Here is a 21,226-nt window from a genome sequence, read left to right on the forward strand (position 1 = left end):
TATTTGATAACAAAAATGGCAGCTAATCGTAAAAAAAAGTGACGACGAAAACCGGCAGTTTCATGATGATTGGACTGCGCAATACTGTTTTGTTCAACAACAGAAGAACGTGATTTGTCTGCTGTGTCATTCGACAGTATCAGTGGCGAAGGTATCCAATATAAAGTGTCATTATGAGCCGAAGCATAAATATTTCCACAACGTTGTCGGTGATGAACGAACAGCTCGAATTGAATCTCTGCGGCGGTTGCTGAATCACCAGCAGAACATTTTCTCAAAGCAGTCAGCAGATTTAGGTGCAGCATGTGAGGTCAGTTACGATATTTCGTTGATGATAGCGAAATCTGGCCGACCGTTCACTGATGGTGATTTTGTCAAGCAATGTATGATTACTGCATTGGAAAAGTTGTGTCAAGAAGCAGTTTGCAAGCTACATGCGGTGGCTTGAATCGCATGACAGTTCAACGAAGAATTTCACACCTCTCAGCAGACGTGACAAGGCAGCTTACAAATAAAGCAGCCAACTTTGTCTACTTCTCTTTGGCAGCAGACGAGTCGACTTACATCAGTTCAACGGAACAGCTGCTAGTTTTTGTTCGTGGTGTGTCGTCATCGTTTGATATCACAGAGGAACTAATCGGCATGGGTTCCATGAAGGGTCAGACAACTGGGTCTGCTCTATTCGAGGAGACAATACAACTGTGCAGTAGTGTTTCATTGGATTTCACGAAACTGGTAAGTGTGACAACTGATGGGGCACCAGCCATGACCGGAGAAAGTAGCGGGCTGGTAGCACTGTTGATGAAGCATCGAAGAAAGCAGAACAGACAGTTTGTGAAGTTGCACTGTATTGTTCACCAACAGAACCTGTGCAGTAAAGAACTTGGTTTTCAGGCACTGATGGCATTAGTGACGAAAACAATTAATTTCATGAAATCACGAGAGCTCAATCACCGTCAGTTTCGAAGTCTTCTTGAAGAAATTAATTCAGACTATAAAGACCTTGTGTATTACTGTGAAGTACGCTGGCTGAGTCGAGGGAAGATGCTCAGAAGATTCTGGGAGTTGATTGATGAGGTGATAGAATTCCTCAGAAGCAAGAACAAAGACACAGAAGTGATTTCCATGACTGATCCAGCATGGCAAGCTGATTTGACCTTTCTGGTCGACATGACACAACACTTGAATGATCTGAATTTGAAGTTGCAAGGCAAAAATCAGCTTGTCTGTCAGCTTGCAAATCACGTCTCAGTTTTCAGGACAAAGTTGTAGTTGTTCTGGCAGCAAGCTGCATCAGGCAACTTCGTGCACTTTCGCACTTTTCAGTCACAGCTACAGAAGAATCAGGATATTGACACACAAGTTTATGTTGGGAAGCTAGATACCTTGATTCAATCCTTCAACTCACGGTTTCATGACTTTGACCAATGCAGATTGTTAATGAAACTTTCTGCTGATCCATTCAGTGTGTCAATGGATGACTTGTCAGCAGAATATCAGTTCGAACTTACTGATCTCCAGACATCTGATGAACTGCGTGCTATTTACCGAGAAAACAGTTTGCTTGACTTCTACAAAACGTTGCCTGATACATTTGCTAATCTGAAAGAGAACGCATTTGTCCACACCAGCATGTTTGGCAGCACATACTGCTGCGAACAGTCTTTCTCGCATATGAAACTGAACAAAAATAACATTCGCAATCAGCTGACTGATGATCTTCTGGAAGCAGTCTTGCGTCTTTCAACGTCAAACATCAAGCCAGACATTTCTAAGCTCGTAGATGACATGCAGCACCATCCATTGCACTGACTTTGTGACAGTTGACGTATCATAACATTTCTTACAATAATGTGCAAACTCTTTGGTGTAATCGTTATTTGTGTGTTCTTAAATGTGATGCCCATCTTGTGTGAAACAACTGTGGGACGAGTTTAATCTTCACTTTTTTGTGGCCTCCAACGGTTACGAGAAGTCTGTTTGTGGCTCCTGACTCAAAATGTTTGTGCACCACTGATCTAAAGTTATTAATTGTATATTTTAAGTTTAACTTTATTCAATAAGTTACTGTGCCTCTTTAAAAGCTTGAATGTTCTTAATCATTTCATGAATAATAAGTTAATATAAGTTTGATTTCTTAAGAATTTCGCGCAGAGCTATTTGGAATGTTATCTGCATTAGCCGTCCTAATGTCAGTCAAACTGTAAACAAAAACCCTATTTTAAGAGGACGTTTACAATACTTACAGAAATATTTTTTATGCTTCCCCACATTTGCAAAGAGTGAAATCGAAGAGGAACTCTCAAGGGAAGAATCAATTTGAAGAAAAACTTCAGTCTGAATTGAAATATTATATGTTTTAAACAGAAGTATGACGTTTAGTGTGAACACTTTATTGTCTGATCACTTTACATGAAAAGTTCATCATTGCCAAACATTCAAAAATGTAATGACGTTTTAATAGCTGCCGCTAATAATGAAAATGCTACTTGAATTTCTGTGCTTAGCTCTCGGAATATTGTTCTATTTAAGTATTCATGTTTTTTATCTCAAATATTACTGAATACCCTTGCTGGAAGGACGTTACTGTAAACATTAAAAATAATTTACCTGCTCATGCTAAGTACTACTCACACCATTTGCAATACCAGTGGAATTTACAAGTAGTTGATTAGACTTGCAAACAAAACTAATATTTTTTTCTAACTTATGGAGGTCTCAGAATCTCAACAACATACTCTGCCACATACTTTTATGTTTTAGTTTCCTACTTCTAAACTACACAATTGATTATCCACACTCTATCTTCTGCAGATAATCAAATCCTGGATTTTTGTTTTGTAAACCTGTAGACTTTCCGCTGATTCACTGGAGAACTTTTCCACATACTTTTAAAGAGGGTTTACCGAATTTGGCTACAGATTTCTAAAAAAAATGAATCACTTTGAAGAACAAAAAATTGATTTAAAATAGGAATACCAGCGCGCTGGTTAAATAAAATAGTAAATAATGCATATATATTTTTGTAAAAGTCGTTACCTAATTTGGAATATAACTTGTTTCAGAGAACACCCCCATTTTGGTTGAAGTTTGGCTACATAAGATAGAAATCAATCGCGACTGCAGTTCAGAAGCAAAACAAGTTTTGAACCTATAAATTAGGCAAATCTATATATTTTCATTGTTGCAAATACTCAACATTGTTCAATATTATGTTTTTAGTAAACTATACTAGTATTATTTTTTATTTTTGTAAATGGTAATTAGACGAAACAATTACGTATTACAAACAAATACAAATGGTAATATATGATTATGTAGTTCATTTATTCGTTTCAAATGTGTGTACACTAATTTTTCTTTCAGACATGTGTGAATCCAGGGTTTGAAAAATGATGATATATTTGTAGGCAGTTTATAGAAAAACTCCCGAGTAAACTGTGGTAGATGTCTTAACATAGATAACCTAAAGGTGACCCAAGAAGGCTGAAACGTTCTTCTGTACTTTATTTTAATTAAAGTTTCAATACCCGCACCAGCCGTCTTTAGAATACGTTATGTAAAAAGGTGTTAGAGATATATTGCTTTAAAAATGGTCAAGAACAACTATGTTTAAGTGCTGTTAAAGTGAAATAAAGGTGACACATGAAAATTTAGTGAAAACGAAATGCTAAGCAGATACACTTCTAAAGACAGGCATGGAAAATTGTAATACATAATAACTATTACAAAGATTCCATAAGGATGAATAACTTTAGATTAGCACTCCAATGAATTTCTTTTATCTATCAATCTTCTTTAGTTTTAAAGTCGATTTCAGTGCCGATGAAAGTAACATCGTTAATAAAATAACTGGGTTGGCTGAAGTATTGAGAAACAGCAGGGAATTCTTTTTTTTTTTTTTTGGTGTTCATATGAAACTTATGTTTACTGAAGCGTTTTTAAGAGTAGTTAGGGTATGTTCTGCGAACTGGAGATTGTATTTTTTGCAGTATTGTTCCACAAGTGATTTCTTTAAAATTTTTAAACAACACCCAATGGGAAAGCATCCTAAACCAGAGTAATACTAAAGTTTCAAATATAATTCATCTTGTTATTATCTGCCGTTTTAAACCCAGAAACGTTTCGCGCATTCAAAATAAAGAATATTTCCATCTCCTACAACTGAACGATAATATTAAACAGATAATTAGTAAAGTTCCTGTTTTCGTCTGGAAAAGTGAAACACTAAAATATACCCTTGATAATAAAAGCTCGTTGTTAAACCTGCCAAAACTACAGAACTTTTTTTTCTGATAAGCACAACCTGTGAATTATGAAGACAGCAGTTTTAGCCTGGCGTGATGAGTTCTCTTGATGGACATTATGTGTTGAAGTCAGGGGAACTCCATACTGATTCAGTATTTCCCAAATTAAACTATATAATTTTGGTTTGTGAATCACTGCAACAACTTCAAGTATTGGTGAGCTAGTCCCTCTGATGCCAGAATCAGCAGAACGTCAGACTGTAACGCTATTCGCCAGTTCTCTATTTTAGCTATGTTTTTGACTAAACTGAAAATCTTAGTAGCTTTTGAAAACGTTAGAAACTTAAGTTAGGTGTTAATAAAAGTCCTTTAGATTGTTATAAGAGAGATTTGAGACTATGATAAGTAATACATAATACGTGGCGACCATAATTTTTCCTGGATCATCTCTACATATTAAGCACTACTGCGCTTAATGACAAGTTAAGCATGAATAAATAACCAATAAAGAAACTAAAACGTATATAAGTTCATTAAATCAGGGATAAAGTAGTTAAAAATTAATAAGTATGAAGCACAGGCTCTAGACAAAGTTAAGATACGAAAAGCTAGTAACACAGTCTCACCAACTAAGCATTCAAAAATATTATTTCATGTTATTTCTCTGGAGTTTCAAGAAAAGAGAACAGCTATCAAAGATGTGAAAACATACAGGGTTGATTTAGAAGTTAGTTGGACTTATATGTACCTACATACATACAGAAGCACAAGCAGAAATGATACATAATTAATACAATCAAAAATATAACAAGTCTTACTGTTGGTACTAAAATTAGTCGTTAGTTTATAATATGTGGTATGACTAGCTTTCAATTCCATTCTCTTTTTGTTACAATGTGCTCATTTCCGAAATGTTTTTATTTCTTTTTTGCTATCGTTATTTTAACAGTAAATATAACTGTGTTTTGATTTGTACCTCAACACAACTTTTTATCTTTCGCTTAACTCTGGTATTGAGTTCATCGTTTCCATGCACTTTGACTCAGCCTTTTAACCAAAGACAACAAGGGTATTTGTCTGCAAATTTGTCTAACGCTAAAAACAACAACAAATAATTGCATAAATGCTAGCGACAATTGTTGTCACGCTGATTGTACTTTGGAGTTATACTGCTTAATATAATATCCAAACTTTTATAAAATAAGTTAATTAATTGAAAAAACAACAGATAAAGTTTGTTTTCACATTATTTTTTATCACAGTCATCAATCCCATACTTGAATTATCTTTCTTAGCATTACGTTTGGAAATCGGCTCATACAAATTTTAGGAAATATTCATATCTAAAAATAGAATACAGTACTTACCGTTTGAAACAAACAATAAAATGTGTTAAGTAGATTGTAATATCTTAAAATGAATGTTAAATAAGTTTTGCTTCTCAAACACAATAGTGCAAAAAGTGAGTTTGTCATGTTGCTCACACAAGTCATAAATGCCAAATGAGGGCACTAAAGTTAAGATATGGTGGAAAATGAGAAACTACAATGAAGCACCTCTCATTCAGTAAGGCCCGGCATGGCCAAGCGTGTTAAGGCGTGCGACCCGTAATCTGAGGATCGCGGGTTCGCATCCCCCTCGCACCTTTCAGCCGTGGGGGCGTTATAATGTGACGGTCAATCCCGCTATTCGTTGGTAAAAGAGTAGCCCAAGAGTTGGCGGTGGGTGGTGATGACTAGCTGCCTTCCCTCTAGTCTTAAACTGCTAAATTAGGGACGGCTAGCACAGATAGCCCTCGAGTAGCTTTGTGCAAATTTCAAAAAACAAAGAAACAAACTCATTCAGTAAATTAACTTGTATCGGACGTGATATATAAAATAAAATTTACATTAATATTTACATTTTGCTGTTTTAGAGCAAATTTTTATTGAACTAAACAAAATGTTACAAAACAAAGTTTTAATGTGTGTAAAAATGTCACTGACAAATAATTAGATATTCAAAAAATTTTAATTTAAAAAAAGTCCCATTTAAAATGCAACTCAGAATTTATTACAAAATACTCATGCAGTTTAACATGAAATCCCAAATTGAATGACAAGTTTTATTATTTTCCACAGACTTTTGCTTTCTGATGCACAAGAAGTATTTTATTTTATTCATTGCCTCAATATTTGTCTCAGTAAACGTTTTATTAAACCGATCAGGCAAAAGTGTTTGAATTAATTTTCCAGTTTAAATCCATTAGTACAGCTACAATTTTGTTACTAAACTGAGTTTTAATTATATTTAATTCAGAGACAAAAAATGCAGCTTTTGGGTTTAGCTCACTCAGCTTACGAATTTTAGTATAACGAAGCGATCCAATACCATTGATGTTTTACTGATTCAATTTATATAATAAAACAATTATTAGAATATTATAGCAGGTAAAATTAAAGTATCTAAAATTCTTCATCATTTTGCAGGTATATTTTGATATTTTTTCTCTTTAAAAGTATAAAGTAGATCTATTGAATTAAATGAATCTTATCATTTTTATAAGAATTAACAAAAATATGTTCATTAATAAATATTAATACGCTTATTTCAAATTAAAGAAAACTTAACTTTTGTGTTGTAATTATTACTTTAAAATATACATCTTTTTGCGGGACATCATATTTGTATTTGTTAAATTAACTACATCCTCATCTGCATTTGGTTCCATTATATTTGTTATAATATTTTATGTGCAACAATGTTTTTGTCTTTATTCATTATCAATGAATTATTTTCTCAATATTGTGATTTGCTTTCAGTTACAGTATTAAAGCTGTTAATACTTAAATTAATATTGTCAATTGACTCTTTTGAATTTCTTTCTAATATAATTATATTAATTTTTAATGTTTTTATCAAAGTCTTCATTTTGGTTAATATTTTTATCGACATAGGGTTTGTTGACTACATGTGTTTCTTTTATCTGTTTCTTTATATTTCGTTATAAATTTATTATAAGCATCAAAATTATCATTCAGTAATAACAGCAATTATTTCGGTACATATAAACCTTATGTATTTTTGTTAAATTATTATTCAGTGACTTGTCATCGATTTTGGTTTTACTTTGAACATATTTTTTCACTAGTTGTAAATTAAAGCATTGTAACTATCAGTTCCCTCTTCAACACTTTTAATTGTTAATTTTCAATATCATCATTTCCTTCACTGTTTAGTTTAGAAACGTTTCAAGATGTACCTATAGGGCCCTGAAATCATTCTTTATATAGATTACCATATGTAAACGTAAAACTCATTTATTATCAGTAAATATTTCGCATAATTTCAAAATTTTTATTATAAAAACATTCATTATTCTATTGTGTGTTTTATTAAAGCAAAGCTACATCGGACTATCTGCTGAGTCTACCAAGGCAACTAACACTGACTAAAATCAATATATTTTTGTTAGAGTTTGCGTGAGTTTTCAAAATAATTCAAACTTCAAATTGCTCACATTATTATAAATGCATAATTCATATTGTCAAGAAGAATTATTAGGTACAGTCTCCCGTAATTGCTATAGCTCACTAAGTATTTACGTATTGATATTGTTTAAGAAGTCTGAGTAATATCTAGAATAATCTAGTTTACATATTTGAAAGAAGCATTGGGATATTTACTATCATTAAATACTTCCAAGATTATTAAAAAATTTATTGTTCTCGTTTTGATTATTATTCTTACCTTTAAAGTAGAAAACAACATGAATATTTCTAATTTCATTGTTTGTAGTGTTTATTATATATTTATCGCTGGATCCATTCTGAACATTACTTTTAATAATTCTCACATTACTTCAGTTGTTTTCAACATCAGCTTGAGGATTTAGAACAGAACTACGATATTCAACTTTTGTTCAGGATAAAGTTTAATAGGAGTTAATCATAATGAAATGTCGCTTATAATAACATTGCAATATCTATCACTCCTATTTCTATAGAGACAAAATATCACATCGATATTCAATATAATTTTTATCCTAAATACATTAAGTAATTAAAAGTATTGTTTAATCTGCATCTACACTTTTATTTTATTAGCATGTTTTCATAGAATCCATATTTTTGTAAAACCTTCTTCTATGAAGCATATTTAAATGTTGATCCCAATTTATCAATTTTATTCTTACCATCATTACCACCCAATGTTGTTGATCTGTAGTTATTAGATGTTAAAACTGTTTATTTAGAGTTTCTGAAGGATTGATATTGAAGAATATGTTCGATATTTCGCTCATGTTGTTATCATTTGTGAAATATATTAATCCTTGTACATAATGAGCGAGACAGAGTGATGAAATAATAATCAGTGATGTCGAGAAAACCCACTTGTTGAGAAATTTATATGCAAAAACGGCTCGTTTGGGTTGAGAAAATATTTTACATAGAAGAGCGAACAACGTTTCGACTTTCTTCGGTCATCGTCAGGTTCACAAAGAAAGAGGTAACTGACCGGAAGCTGACCACATGTTTGAAAGAGTTGTGTAACTGTGTGTCGAAATGTAGAGGGCGGTATTAGATGTTTGAATATATAATTTTATTTATTTTATTATATTAATTTAGGTATAAAGGCGTTCCTTTATATTGGTTTATTTTGGGTTTAAGTTGTTGTATAAGTAAGGCTTCTTTAATTTTGCGTTTGTTTATGTTTGTTTCTTTATTTAGTATTTGAGTGTTTTCTATGGTTATGTTGTGTTTATTTGACTTGCAGTGTTCGAAAACGTGTGAAGGTGACTTTTTATGTTCTTTGAATCTGGTTTCCATTTTTCTACTTGTTTCTCCAATATAGAAGTCGTGGAAGTTATCACATTGTATTTTATAAATAATGTTGGTGTGGTGTTTGTCAGTGTAGTTTCTACATAGTATAGACCTCAGTTTTGTGCCGGGTTTTTGAATAAATTTGGTATTAACAAAAAGATCTGCCACAACAAAAAACTAGAAAAACTAAGATGCAAACAACAGAAAAGACACCAAAACGACAAACCGTTGACTAACCTCATAATTAACAGATCCGACCGTCAATTAAACACAGACAAGAAACAATTACTTAACAAAGGACTCAACTTCGCAATAGCACCTAGGTACATTCCAACCATAGAAATCAAAACATGTTTAGAAGACCTAGCCAGGAGACTTGTGATACTTTCTACAGAGAAGAAAAACAAGGAAACAACCAAACACAACCAACAGAAAGAAGACAACTTAGATAATTTTATTGACATCCAACAGCCAAACTTCCCAGGTAAAATTACAAATTTATATTTTCCAGAAACACCTAAAAACAACATCTTAAACGATTTTTTCAAATAATTTTCTCACAAAACCATCAACATAATTTCACAAAACAGAAAACTAAAAAACAACCTTACACAAAGAGACATTAATTCCATTAAAACCTAAAACAAGACAAAAACATAAAAATTCTAAAAGCAGATAAAGGTAACGCTATAGTCATAATGAACACGAATGAATACATCCAAAAAATGAATAACATCCTATCAGACACGAACAAATTTAAACCAATACACACAAATTCAACAAAGACACACGAGACACAACTGAACAAATTACTACTACAAATGAAAAAAGCCAACACAATTTCACTAACACTTTATTCCTACCTACGTAAAACCGACTCACGCACACCGCAAATATACGGCATCCCCAAACCTCATAAACCAGATTATCCATTACGACCAATAATGTCCACATATTTAACAGATAATTACAATCTTGGTAAATACATAGCATTTTATTATCATTAAATTTTTCATCAATGTTGTTCCATAATACTAATATTGGCATCTATTTGAATGCTAAAAATGACTTATATTATTAGAAGATTTAAATTATCACCTAAAATACCCCGATCACTTATTGTCTTTATAATATTAAACTACAAGCTTTGTCATTTATTCAAACATAATTCTCGTTGAAATCACTCGAGTTTTAGTAGAGGTATATAAAACTCTGTAATGACTACGACTGGAATTTCTCTATTTTGAGCCTCCTCCTACTGGAACAGAAGTATATCTGCGGACTTGCAATGCTAAAAACCGGATTTCGATACCCGTGGTGGTCAGAGCACAGATATCTTATTGTGTAGCTTTGTGCTTCAAACAAACATACTATATTTTATACTACAATATCCACATTTTACTGTTATAGCTTTTTAGAAGCTCGAATTGTATCCAATTTCATATTCATTTTATCTCAAATGATTCAATGTTTAAAATTTACCACCAGTGATGCAGTGGAATGTCTTTGGCCTTACAACGCTGAAAACTGGCTTTTGATACCCGTACTGGGCAGATAAAAGATAACCCATTATGCAGCATTGTGCTTAATTGCAAAACTCTTTAGAAACCTTTATTTATTTTTTTATTTTCTACAAAGATTGAAATACTCAATTAAATTATAATTGGGCCATTGTAATAAGAATCTCAGTGAGTTGCAGATCTAGGTCTTTTATCTGAGTTAATATTTCCATTTTAAAACGATTTTATCTTCTTAGGTAATAGAGCATTAGCGTAGACATCTCTATAGCCTTTTCCATTATTTTTCTGTATATCTTCATTACTAAATGTGGTTCTCCTCAGTTTTGAAGTTCGCCTTTTATATTTTTTAACATTCAAATATTTAATAATGCAGTTCCATTGACATTTTATGACCTTTTCCAGTCAAACCCACCAACTGCATCTGCTGTAGTCGCTTTTCAGTTGTTATTAACATAGAGATAAAAAATGGTAAAAAAGTCTTCCACTTTGTTTTAATTGTGCTTTTCACATGGTAATCTTTTTCCTTCATTCATCTGTATAATTTGTATTTTTGTTTAAAATGTTGTTGATTAGACTTATTATATTATTCTATTTGAATTGACCTAGATTCATGTTTTTTTGTAAGTTGCTTCTAATTTGTCTTTTTAAAGATCACTGAAATACATGTTATTTGTTATATCTCCTTCATTAAGTAGTATGTTTAATAAGTTTACTATTTATACATGGTTTTTACTTTTTGCTTCTTTATATTACCCTCTCAACACTTTTAATTTTTATATATATGACATAAATTTATAACATCTAATATATTTTGATCTATTTCGAGGGATTTTCTACTTTCTAAATAGTTATTTATTTATTTTCACTTTTTATTATTTGTTTCACCTTTTTTACCAGCCAAAGATTTATTTTCTTTCTCTGCTTTTCAGTTTGTTTGTTTTTGAATTTCGCGCAAAGCTACTCGAGGGCTATCTGCGCTAGCCGTCCCTAATTTTTTCTAGTGTAAGACTAGAGAGAAGACAGCTAGTCATCACCACCCACCATCAACACTTGATCTACTCTTTTACTAACGAATAATAGCATTGACCGTAACATTATAACGCCCCCATGGCTGAAAGGGCGAGCATGTTTGGTGCGACTGGGATTCGAACCCACTACCCTCAGATTACGAGTCGAATGCCTTAACCCACCTGGCCATGCCGGGTCCGCTTTTTAGTCATTTATCACAATTTCATCATGTTTATTAATTAATTTGAATAGTAATAGAAATATTTATTGCTCTAAAAATGAAACTGCAAATTTCTTCATCTAAATCAACCTTATATATTTTTCGATAGCAGTTGATTCCAGTTGATGTTGAAACTATGGTATTGTAATGTTATGAATTGTATGCTATAATGCTTTATATCTCTTCAAGTTTTTGAACTTCTTCTAGACGAGGGTAGCTTGAAATGACGTTTCTAAATTACTAGTTTATAAAACTACTATTGACTCTTTATTTCTTACTCTACCCAAAATTGTGTTTCATTCTTAATTCTTTGTTTATTTTGATCGTCGTTTTAATGAGCTTATATGCTCTTTATCATCTTTATAATTAAAAGTGTTAATGAATTTAAACAAATATAAACTCTAATTGTTTATAAAGAATACCTTTTATCATTAGATTTTAATATTTCGCTATCCTCTTTTAATAACATTAAGTCTAGGAACCAGTGTTACCGAAGTAGTTGATAAATATCGAAATATATTTCTTATATAAAAGGTGTTATAACTTCTATAAAGAAGTAATAATTTTATTTAAATTCCTAAAGTTACTGAACAGGAGATTAAAGTATAGGCAAAGGTATCATAAAATAATAAAATAGCTTCCAAAAGAGAAGTACACCAAACACTCAAAGTTAAATGTGTATTAATAAAGAAAAATAAAAACGAAGTGCTCTAGTTGTTTGAATTAAAACGGTAATACAGAAAGAGGTTTTAGCGCTATTAAGTAATTAAAAAGAAAATCTCAGTTTTTTTCAAAATGAATAAAATATTTGCATCAGCAAGGTGATTATAAAAAAACACAAACTAGTTAGGCGTAAACTATGAAACAGGTTTTATTTCGTAGCACATACTGACGATCAATGGCAAACAGATTTAGTTGGTATGATACAGTTTAAATCTAACAACAACAATAATAATGCAAAATATATTTTAGTAAATATGCTTGAGCTGTTCCAATCAAAGTAAAAATTGAACTAGAAATAACAAAGGCATTTAAAGAAATTTTAAAGAGAAAAAGCTACAAAAATTTAAACTGATAAAGGAACATAACTCACCAATAAAAAACTCAGAAATTTTTAGTGATTAGAATGTTTACCTACTCACAACTGAAAGTAATGTTAAAGCTCAGATGTTTATCAGAACTATGTAATGCAGAATATGGAAATTGTTTGTTTGTTTTGGAATTTTGCACAAAGCTACTCGAGGGCTATCTGTGCTAGCCGTCCCTAATTTAGCAGTGCAAGACTAGAGAGAAGGCAGCTAGTCATCACCACTCACCGCCAACGTTTGGGCTACTTTTTTACCAACGAATAGTGGGATTGACCGTCGCAATATAACGCCCAACGGCTGAAAGGGCGAACATGTTAATCGCGACAGGGATGCGAACTCGCGACCGTCAGATTATAAGTCGCACGCCTTAACGCGTTTGGCCATGCCGGGCCTAAATATGGAAATAATTTATGGCTTATAATACAAGGAAAGTGAGTAACGTTTTAGATAAATTAATAAACAATAATTATAATTTATATCGTAGATCAATCAAGGTGAATCCAGTTAAAGCAAATAAATAAGGCGATGAATTTAAAATATTTAACAATATATTTAATGTTAAAATTATTCGTACTGCTAGATATAAAGTTATTTATAAGGTATATTTCTACATATAATGGACCATTCAAAAACTTTAAATTTACGAGATTTTACGGAACAAATATATGTTGTATCCGAAGTTTTGAAAATAGACCTTGTTACTTATAAAACGTATATCTAAATGGTAAAAACTTTAAGTCGGTTTCTACAAACCTAAATTAGTTGAATATGATAACAAACGTTAAGTTTATAATACTGAAAAATGAGAATAATTCGAAGGAAAGTGAATAAAGTATCTGTAAAATGGGAATAATTCCTGATAAATTTAATTCCCGTGTTGGTGTTTCAAATATGCCTTATTTGAGGAAATCCTGTTTATATGAACCTTTACGTTTTTTTAACATTTAATATTAATGTTGTAGCCCCCAGTGGCTCAGCGGTATGTCTGCGGACTTACAACGCTAACAACCAGGTTTCGATACCCGTGGTGGACAGAGCACAGATAGCCCATTGAGTAGATTTATGCTTAATTCAAAACAATAACAAGTAATGTTGTATTATTTTCTTGATTAATGTATCCCAGTGAAACATTCCATAGATTTTAATTGCTCGTAGTATTCAGTAAATGTTCTTACATTATTCGTTTTTATTTAATTAATTTTATATCATTTGTAGCTTATAAAAAGTTACAGATCTTTTTAGCAAAATGAATGAATCATATGTTTACCTTTATGAAAGATAACGAAAGAATGAGACATGTTTCTTATCAATGACATATTTATTAAATTATTAAAGAAATGCATTCTATATGTTACTTTAGAATAAAGTTTTCTTTAGTTTTTTACCAACGAACATAGTTCAGTATATGCCACAGAACTTCTGTATCATGTCATCTATTTAGCATTATTTAATTTCACAAAACACATCATTACTTTTAATTTTTCAAAAGATCGTTTGCACTCGTCAAAAGTGTTATTTTTAACAGCCATTTATTAACACATGGAAGACAGTATTTTTTGTAAAGTTGAAAAACAAAGTTAATAAAAATAATGAAACCAAAAATAATTTTAAATATTTCTTTGAACATGTATTAGTAATTATTATAATAAAGCTAAAAATGGAAGGAATGAAGAAGTTCAACATTAATGTGCTAATCAAATTTTAAAAAATGCATTTGAAAAAATACAAAGTAAGCTCTCTTCGTCGAAAGAGATCAAATAAATTTAAAAAGTGTTCTACATACAGAGAAAACAAATCACTTGATGAATTTTATAAAAATAGAAATAATGGTAATGGGTACAAATTTTTATATAAATATTCACATTATAATAAAAGCAAAATCTCATAGGAAAAAATGTAAATGTTAGTGTGTGTTTATTAGATGCGACATTTGCAGCGGACTCATGATCTCGAGTACTGAACAATAGGTTTCACAAATCTATGTCAGTTTTGAAAAATTACATAAAAATCTTTCGTCCTTTTTTGACTAACTTTTGAAATTCCAAAAGAATGTGTATTTTTCTTATAGCAAAGACACGTCTGCTGTGCTAACCGAAGAAAGTCGAACCCTACAATTTAGCGTTGGAAATCCGTAGATTTACCGCTGTTTCAGCGGGAAACTGAAAGTTGATGTAGCTGTAATACGGTTTTAAGTAGGCCTTGGACACGTGATCGACTTTTACCATTCAACTGCATGCTTATAGATCCTCACCTGTCACAAGATACCTGATTCTGCCACAATTGAGATACAACGTGAGGCATGTCTCTTTGTGACTCAAGCTCATCCATTAAGAATGAGGAATATTCCCGTCTTAGAAATTCTAAATCTTCAATTTTAATGTATCTTTATGATTTAAGCGTATGTACATTTTTGCGCCGGAAAAGTCCGTTATACGCCCTTAAAAGCGATACATTTTTATGGCATTAGACTACTCATGCCTGAAAAACAATAGAGAAATATGGTTATTAAACATATTATTCCATCATTACCGGCCAGGAATAGCGAAGTAGTTAGGTGGTTAAAGCACTCGAGTCGTAATCTGAAGAGTGCGGGTTCGAATCCACGTCACGCCAAGCATTCCTGCCCTTTCAGCCGTGTGAGCATTATAACGTGACAGTCCATCCCATTATTCTTTGGTAAAAGAGTAGCCCAACAGTTGGCGGTAGGTGATGATCACTAGCTGCTTTCTCTCTAGTCTTACACTACTAAAGTAGGGACGACTTTAGTATAGCCCTCGAGAAGCTTTGTGCGAAATTCAAAACAAACCATCATCACTTGCAAATTTACATGCACAGGACCTTTTTAACATAAGTACTAAAACTCCATATTCTTCAGAGTGTTGATACTAGGCATATGTAAAGGGCGTGTGTGTGTTTTCTTATAGTAAAGCCACATCAGCCTATCTGCTGAGTCCACCGAGGGGAATCCAATCCCTGATTTTAGGGTTATAAATCCGTAGATTTACCGCTGTACCAGCGGGAAACAGATGTAAAGGGGCACCTCATATTTAGTATTAAATGAAACTTAACTTTTTATATTTGTATCAAAATTATTGCAAATAAATCCTTGAACTGCTTTCTTCACGACATTATTTTAAACATCGCTTCTGTGTGAACAAGAAATGTTTAATTTTTGGTTATGAATAAAATTCAGTTGAGTAAAAATGTAATATTTTAGGAGAAAATTTTGGATTTGGGTGTGAAATATATTGGTTGGTTTACTGAAGTTAATTCAAATGTTTAAAAACTACTAATAAAGTCAACTTAGTAAATCTATTAAACAGAGGAATATTGAAGAAAACGTTCCGCGAGAATACTGTTCCCTGGCAGCATTAACAACCTTGAGTTAACAATATACATTTATTCTTTATGTAAAGATTTTGTCCTAAAGCAAAGTCCTATTCTGAAGAGAAAACATTATGCATTTTAAAATAAAAAAATATAATTATTTGTGCATCATTTTCACTGTGAGATAAGACACTGCATTGTATTTAAAATCAGTATTATTTCAAATAGCCTAATAAAGTTTTGCCACCTACATATCATTACAAAACATTATTGGAGAAAATACTATAGATATCAAAAGAAGGGAAATTAATAGAATATATGTGTTGAAGGACGTCGGATGTTTATAATTAAACTATTTCCCTTCCAATAGGTTATGTTTCTAGTAACTTCTTATATGTACACGAAATGTCTGTTTTTTTGCGTATTTGTATCTTGAATTATAGCATTGTTAAGTGTATGTTTTTTATTACTAATAAACTTACCATTTATATATTTAACTATGAAGGACAGAATACTTTCTTTGTAATATAAACTAATTTATCAACAGAAGTTATTGTAAAATATTTTTAAGAAAGTTAAGAATGATGTCCTCTCGAGGATGGCGTTCTGATAGTGATATAGCCCCCTAGTGGCACAGCGGCATGTTCTACGGATTTACAACGCTAGAAAACGGATTTCGATACCAGTGATGGGCAAAGTTAAAATGCCCATTATGTAACTTCGTACTTAAATTCAAACAAACAAACAATCTGATAGAGTTAATGTTAACAGTATATTTACAGCTTATTGAGGATATACTTAAAATAAAGAGGATTTAACTATTTATATTTGTATCAAAATTATTGCAAATAAATCCTTGAACTGCTTTCTTCACAACATTATTTTAAACATCGCTTCTGTGTGAACAAGAAATATTTTGGTTTACTTATTAAATGCATTTGGGACGTAAAGATATAACTTATATATAGTCTTTACCAAAGACTAATCCATTTAACTCCATTTAACAGACTTATTTCCAAAGTGCAGCTTAGATTTACAACATTAAGTATTTTAACGAGGTAATATCTGTTTAAATCTTTGACATTTTTTAAGAAGACAGTCGGCCCGGCATGGCCTAGCGCGTAAGACGTGCGACTCGTAATCCGAGGGTCGCGGGGTCGCGCCCGCGTCGCGCTAAACATGCTCGCCCTCCCAGCCGTGGGGGTGTATAATGTGACGGTCAATCCCACTATTCGTTGGTAAAAGAGTAGCCCAAGAGTTGGCGGTGGGTGGTGATGACTAGCTGCCTTCCCTCTAGTCTTACACTGCTAAATTAGGGACGGCTAGCACAGATAGCCCTCGAGTAGCTTTGTGCGAAATTTCCAAACAAACAAACAAGACAGTTATCCAGTTTTTATTGCAACACAATTCGTAACCAGCTTAAAATTACTTTATTTGTAGTTGCGTACAAAGCTACACAAGTTATTTGTGTTGTGCCTGCCACTAGTATTGAAACACAGATTTTAGCATTATAAGTTAACAAACTTATAGCTGTGCCACTGGGGAACATTTAAAATTGCATTAACGATATCTTAATAATGATGATAATTTAAAAAGTTTAGAGATTGCCATACGTGTAATATAAGCTAGTTTCTTCAGTTATTTAAAAAGTTTTCTGTTACATAGAGTAGTAATCAGATCTTTAAATCCATTTACTATTAGTACTGTTACTTCATAGTTCTTGTGTGCTCTGAAATAAATAAATTTAAAACACGAAGTTTTAAAATTGCAAATTAGATTGCCAATAATAGCATTACTTTTAATCCTGGTTTTGTTCCTGATGAAGACTAATCCATTTGCCGAAAATACTGGAATTTTGTTGTGTTTTTTATATGGCATTATTCTACGTAGGAGTGTAGGTTATTAAAATTTTCAGCCTAAACAATGAAAAAAAATATTCACATTTTTATTTCAATAAATCAAATATAATCTGTCACGATAGCATTTTATACTCCGTTCGTGCACACACACACGTAACGAAGGGAAATATATATGAAGATTCAAAAATAATATTTTTTTTCTCACGAAAGAAAAACTGTAACACAATTGTATTTAAAGAAAGGTAAAAAATACCAGAGCAATTCGTAGAAAAACTAAACCAATAAGTCATTACAAGACTAAAATAGGTCTTATTCCAGAAACCCACATTTTATTTAAATAGTATTTCACTTGACACAATTTATAACAGTTAGTTCTTCCTTACGTTTTCTATAAGTGGGATAAAATATATAAAAAACGAACAAAAGAATAAATCTTAAAAGAAACTAAAATATATTCCCTAATTAATCTGAAATGTTTAGAAATAAGCCCTGATATGCATCTTGATTGAAAAAAATTTGCTGAAGAGAGACCAAGATAGGTGAGTTTATCGATTAGAATATTGGAAAGGTACCAAGATAGTTTCGAAAGGAATTTGAAATAATTGAAAATAACAGTATAAACTTGCTAAATTATTTAGGATTCCTGAGAAAAGTGTTCATTCAAATACTTCAAATTAATCCAAACAATTTAGCTGTAATTATTCTAAACCACCAAAAAGAGAAAAATAATAGCATTTAAATACTTAGAAAGGGGCCTAAATATATAAGAGCACCATACTTTAAACATAGTTATATTTATTAGTAATGCAACGTACTTTGAAAATCATTGTCTTTTGTTGAGGAATTCAATTTTATCCTTCTTGAAAGTCTAAATAGATAAAACTTACATTTTCATTTGAGGTTCCAATACAGTACTTTTGAAATATTAACATTTGGTATTCTTATACAAAGACATACCATTTTTAATAATGACCACCATGATCTACAATAATATCAACAAATCAGCTATTTCAGACAAAATAAAGAATGTAATTTTGAGCCAGAAGATAGAAAATAGAATACTAACATTGGAACAACATTTTCTCACATTCTTTATAAAAAACGATATTTTCTCACTGTATATTTTTATTTTGATTCTTCTTCCAGTGAGTGCTTGGTAAGAGCTAGAAGAATCATAGTTAATTCTTTCTTGTTAATCTTTCCATCCCTGTTGAGATCACAGCCATACAAGATGGTTTCTTGGAAGTGCATCAAGTCTTGAGCATCATAATCCTAAAACAAAAGAAAAACTAGTTACTGTGTCATGAGTATCACAATTTTAATATTCTAGTAACGGTATAGTTAAAGTTTACGAACATAAAACTACATAATTTCTAGGAAACAATATATTGTCACCAGTTTTTAGGCTTGCTCATTTGTTTAGAATTAAGTACAAAGCTACACAGTGGGCTATCTGAGCTATGCTCACCACGAGTATCGAAACCCGATTTTTAGAGGTGTGAGTCCGCAGTCATACCGCTGTGTCATTAGGGGGAAGTGTTGAGTATCACAGCCACAAAGTTAACGAAAATAGGCTAAAGACACAGCTCTCATATTTAGAACACTGCTGAAATTAACCAGGGTTTGAATATCACAATCCCAACATTAGCAAAAGTAACCAGACATAACAGTCCCAATATTGATAAACAGACGAAAGATGGAATCAAATTTTGAATTTGGTAATCTGTTTCCCATTTTATACTTATATAACATATCGTACTTGAAAGGACTTTTTTCCTGCTTTTCATATATACCTGTTGTGACGGAGCTATCATGTAGCGCAATTTTATGGTATAAGCAAGAACAGGTTCACACGTGTAAAATGCGCAAAACTGACTATGCTTGGATGCGATTTATTGCTTTAAATAACTCCTTCAATAAGCATTCTGGCAAGCCAGTATCACAGCCGCAATACAACTTATTTATTAAGAAATATTCAAACCTTTCTGCAGGTGTGTGTGTTGCAGAATTCTCCAGTGATTTTATTTTAGTCCAAGTACTAACGAAAAGACCTATGATTGAAGCGTATATCATTCCCAAGTAATTAGTTGTGAAGTCCTTGTTCATTTATTGTAATAGCGTTTTTGTATAGCTCTTCTATCCAAATAACATTTATTCCTAGATTTAGCTACGTCTCATTTTCAAACATATTTGTTCATTAGGGCTAAGTAAATGGTGTTCCTCTGTTGACATCATTACGGTGTGTCAACGTGTTTCTATACTCTTGAAATTATTTCGACATGAATTTCTTCCCGTACGAGTGCAGATCATATGCTGCAGTGTGTGTGATGAGGGTAGGAACAATGTCCGTTTTTCACCCGCGTCTGCAAGCAGAGCCAAGAATTTGATAGATGTGTGAATACATCCAAAATTTTGTTCAAGACTCAGGCTTCTTTCCATGTAATCTAGATTTTTCTTAATATGGTGGTAATCGTGCTATGCTGGAAGATTTTCTAGCCGATCTAAATCTCCATGTACCTTTTCCATCATCTTTTACGGCATAGAGATTGGCTATTAATCTTCTCTTAACTTGCTCTTTTCATGGTCTTTTCTTGTTATAATTTCCAAGGTTCTCTGAGTCACATTTTGGAGCATTCCAGAACTTATATACATCTTCTTTGCTCAGTGTTATACAGTGAAGATGTGGTATTACACTCAAATAATGTGTGGAAAAATTTTGTAAATAATATTTGGTTTCTATTGATTTTATATCTCAGAATGTTTCAGCGCAAATTTGTGCTTCCCGTTGTGGTTACTTTTTGAATCCGTTGTTCCTTTTTGCTAGTCAGTTGTAAAATATAATGCACAAGAACATCAGTGTTTGTGGAAGAAATGACAATTTATCGCTTTTTGTCAGCAGCTGAAAACCTTTCTCTATATACGTGGCACGTAAGATTATCCTGATGCTGTTTTTTCTTGAATGCTGACCATATCTGGAACAATTTGGAATTATCACAGTCATCCATGTCTTGTCAGTGTACATCTCATGTAGAACATCTCCTCTAATGTATTGTAGAACCTTAACCCCTGCGAGTAAACTTGGGAAAGATTATTAAATGTGTGATATTTATTTCCATCTAGTTTGGTTTAAAATTCACGCAAAGCTACACGAGGGC

The 21,226-nt window shown here is 32.1% G+C and overlaps 1 protein-coding gene across 2 annotated transcripts in view; it reads right to left on the reverse strand.

Annotated features, from left to right (window-relative positions):
- Positions 1–18,143: 18,143 nt before the first annotated feature.
- Positions 18,144–21,226, reverse strand: part of LOC143256959 (calbindin-32-like) — a 90,224-nt gene continuing 87,141 nt past the window's right edge. For both annotated transcript variants that reach the window (XM_076514886.1, XM_076514885.1), the window contains one exon: positions 18,144–19,343. In XM_076514886.1, coding sequence (XP_076371001.1) covers positions 19,197–19,343 — 147 coding nt within the window. In that variant the 3' untranslated portion in view covers positions 18,144–19,196. The remainder of the gene's footprint in view (positions 19,344–21,226) is intronic.

The sequence above is a fragment of the Tachypleus tridentatus genome, chromosome 7 (assembly GCF_004210375.1).
Source record: "Tachypleus tridentatus isolate NWPU-2018 chromosome 7, ASM421037v1, whole genome shotgun sequence".
In the NCBI taxonomy this organism is placed as follows: Eukaryota; Metazoa; Arthropoda; class Merostomata; order Xiphosura; family Limulidae; genus Tachypleus; species Tachypleus tridentatus.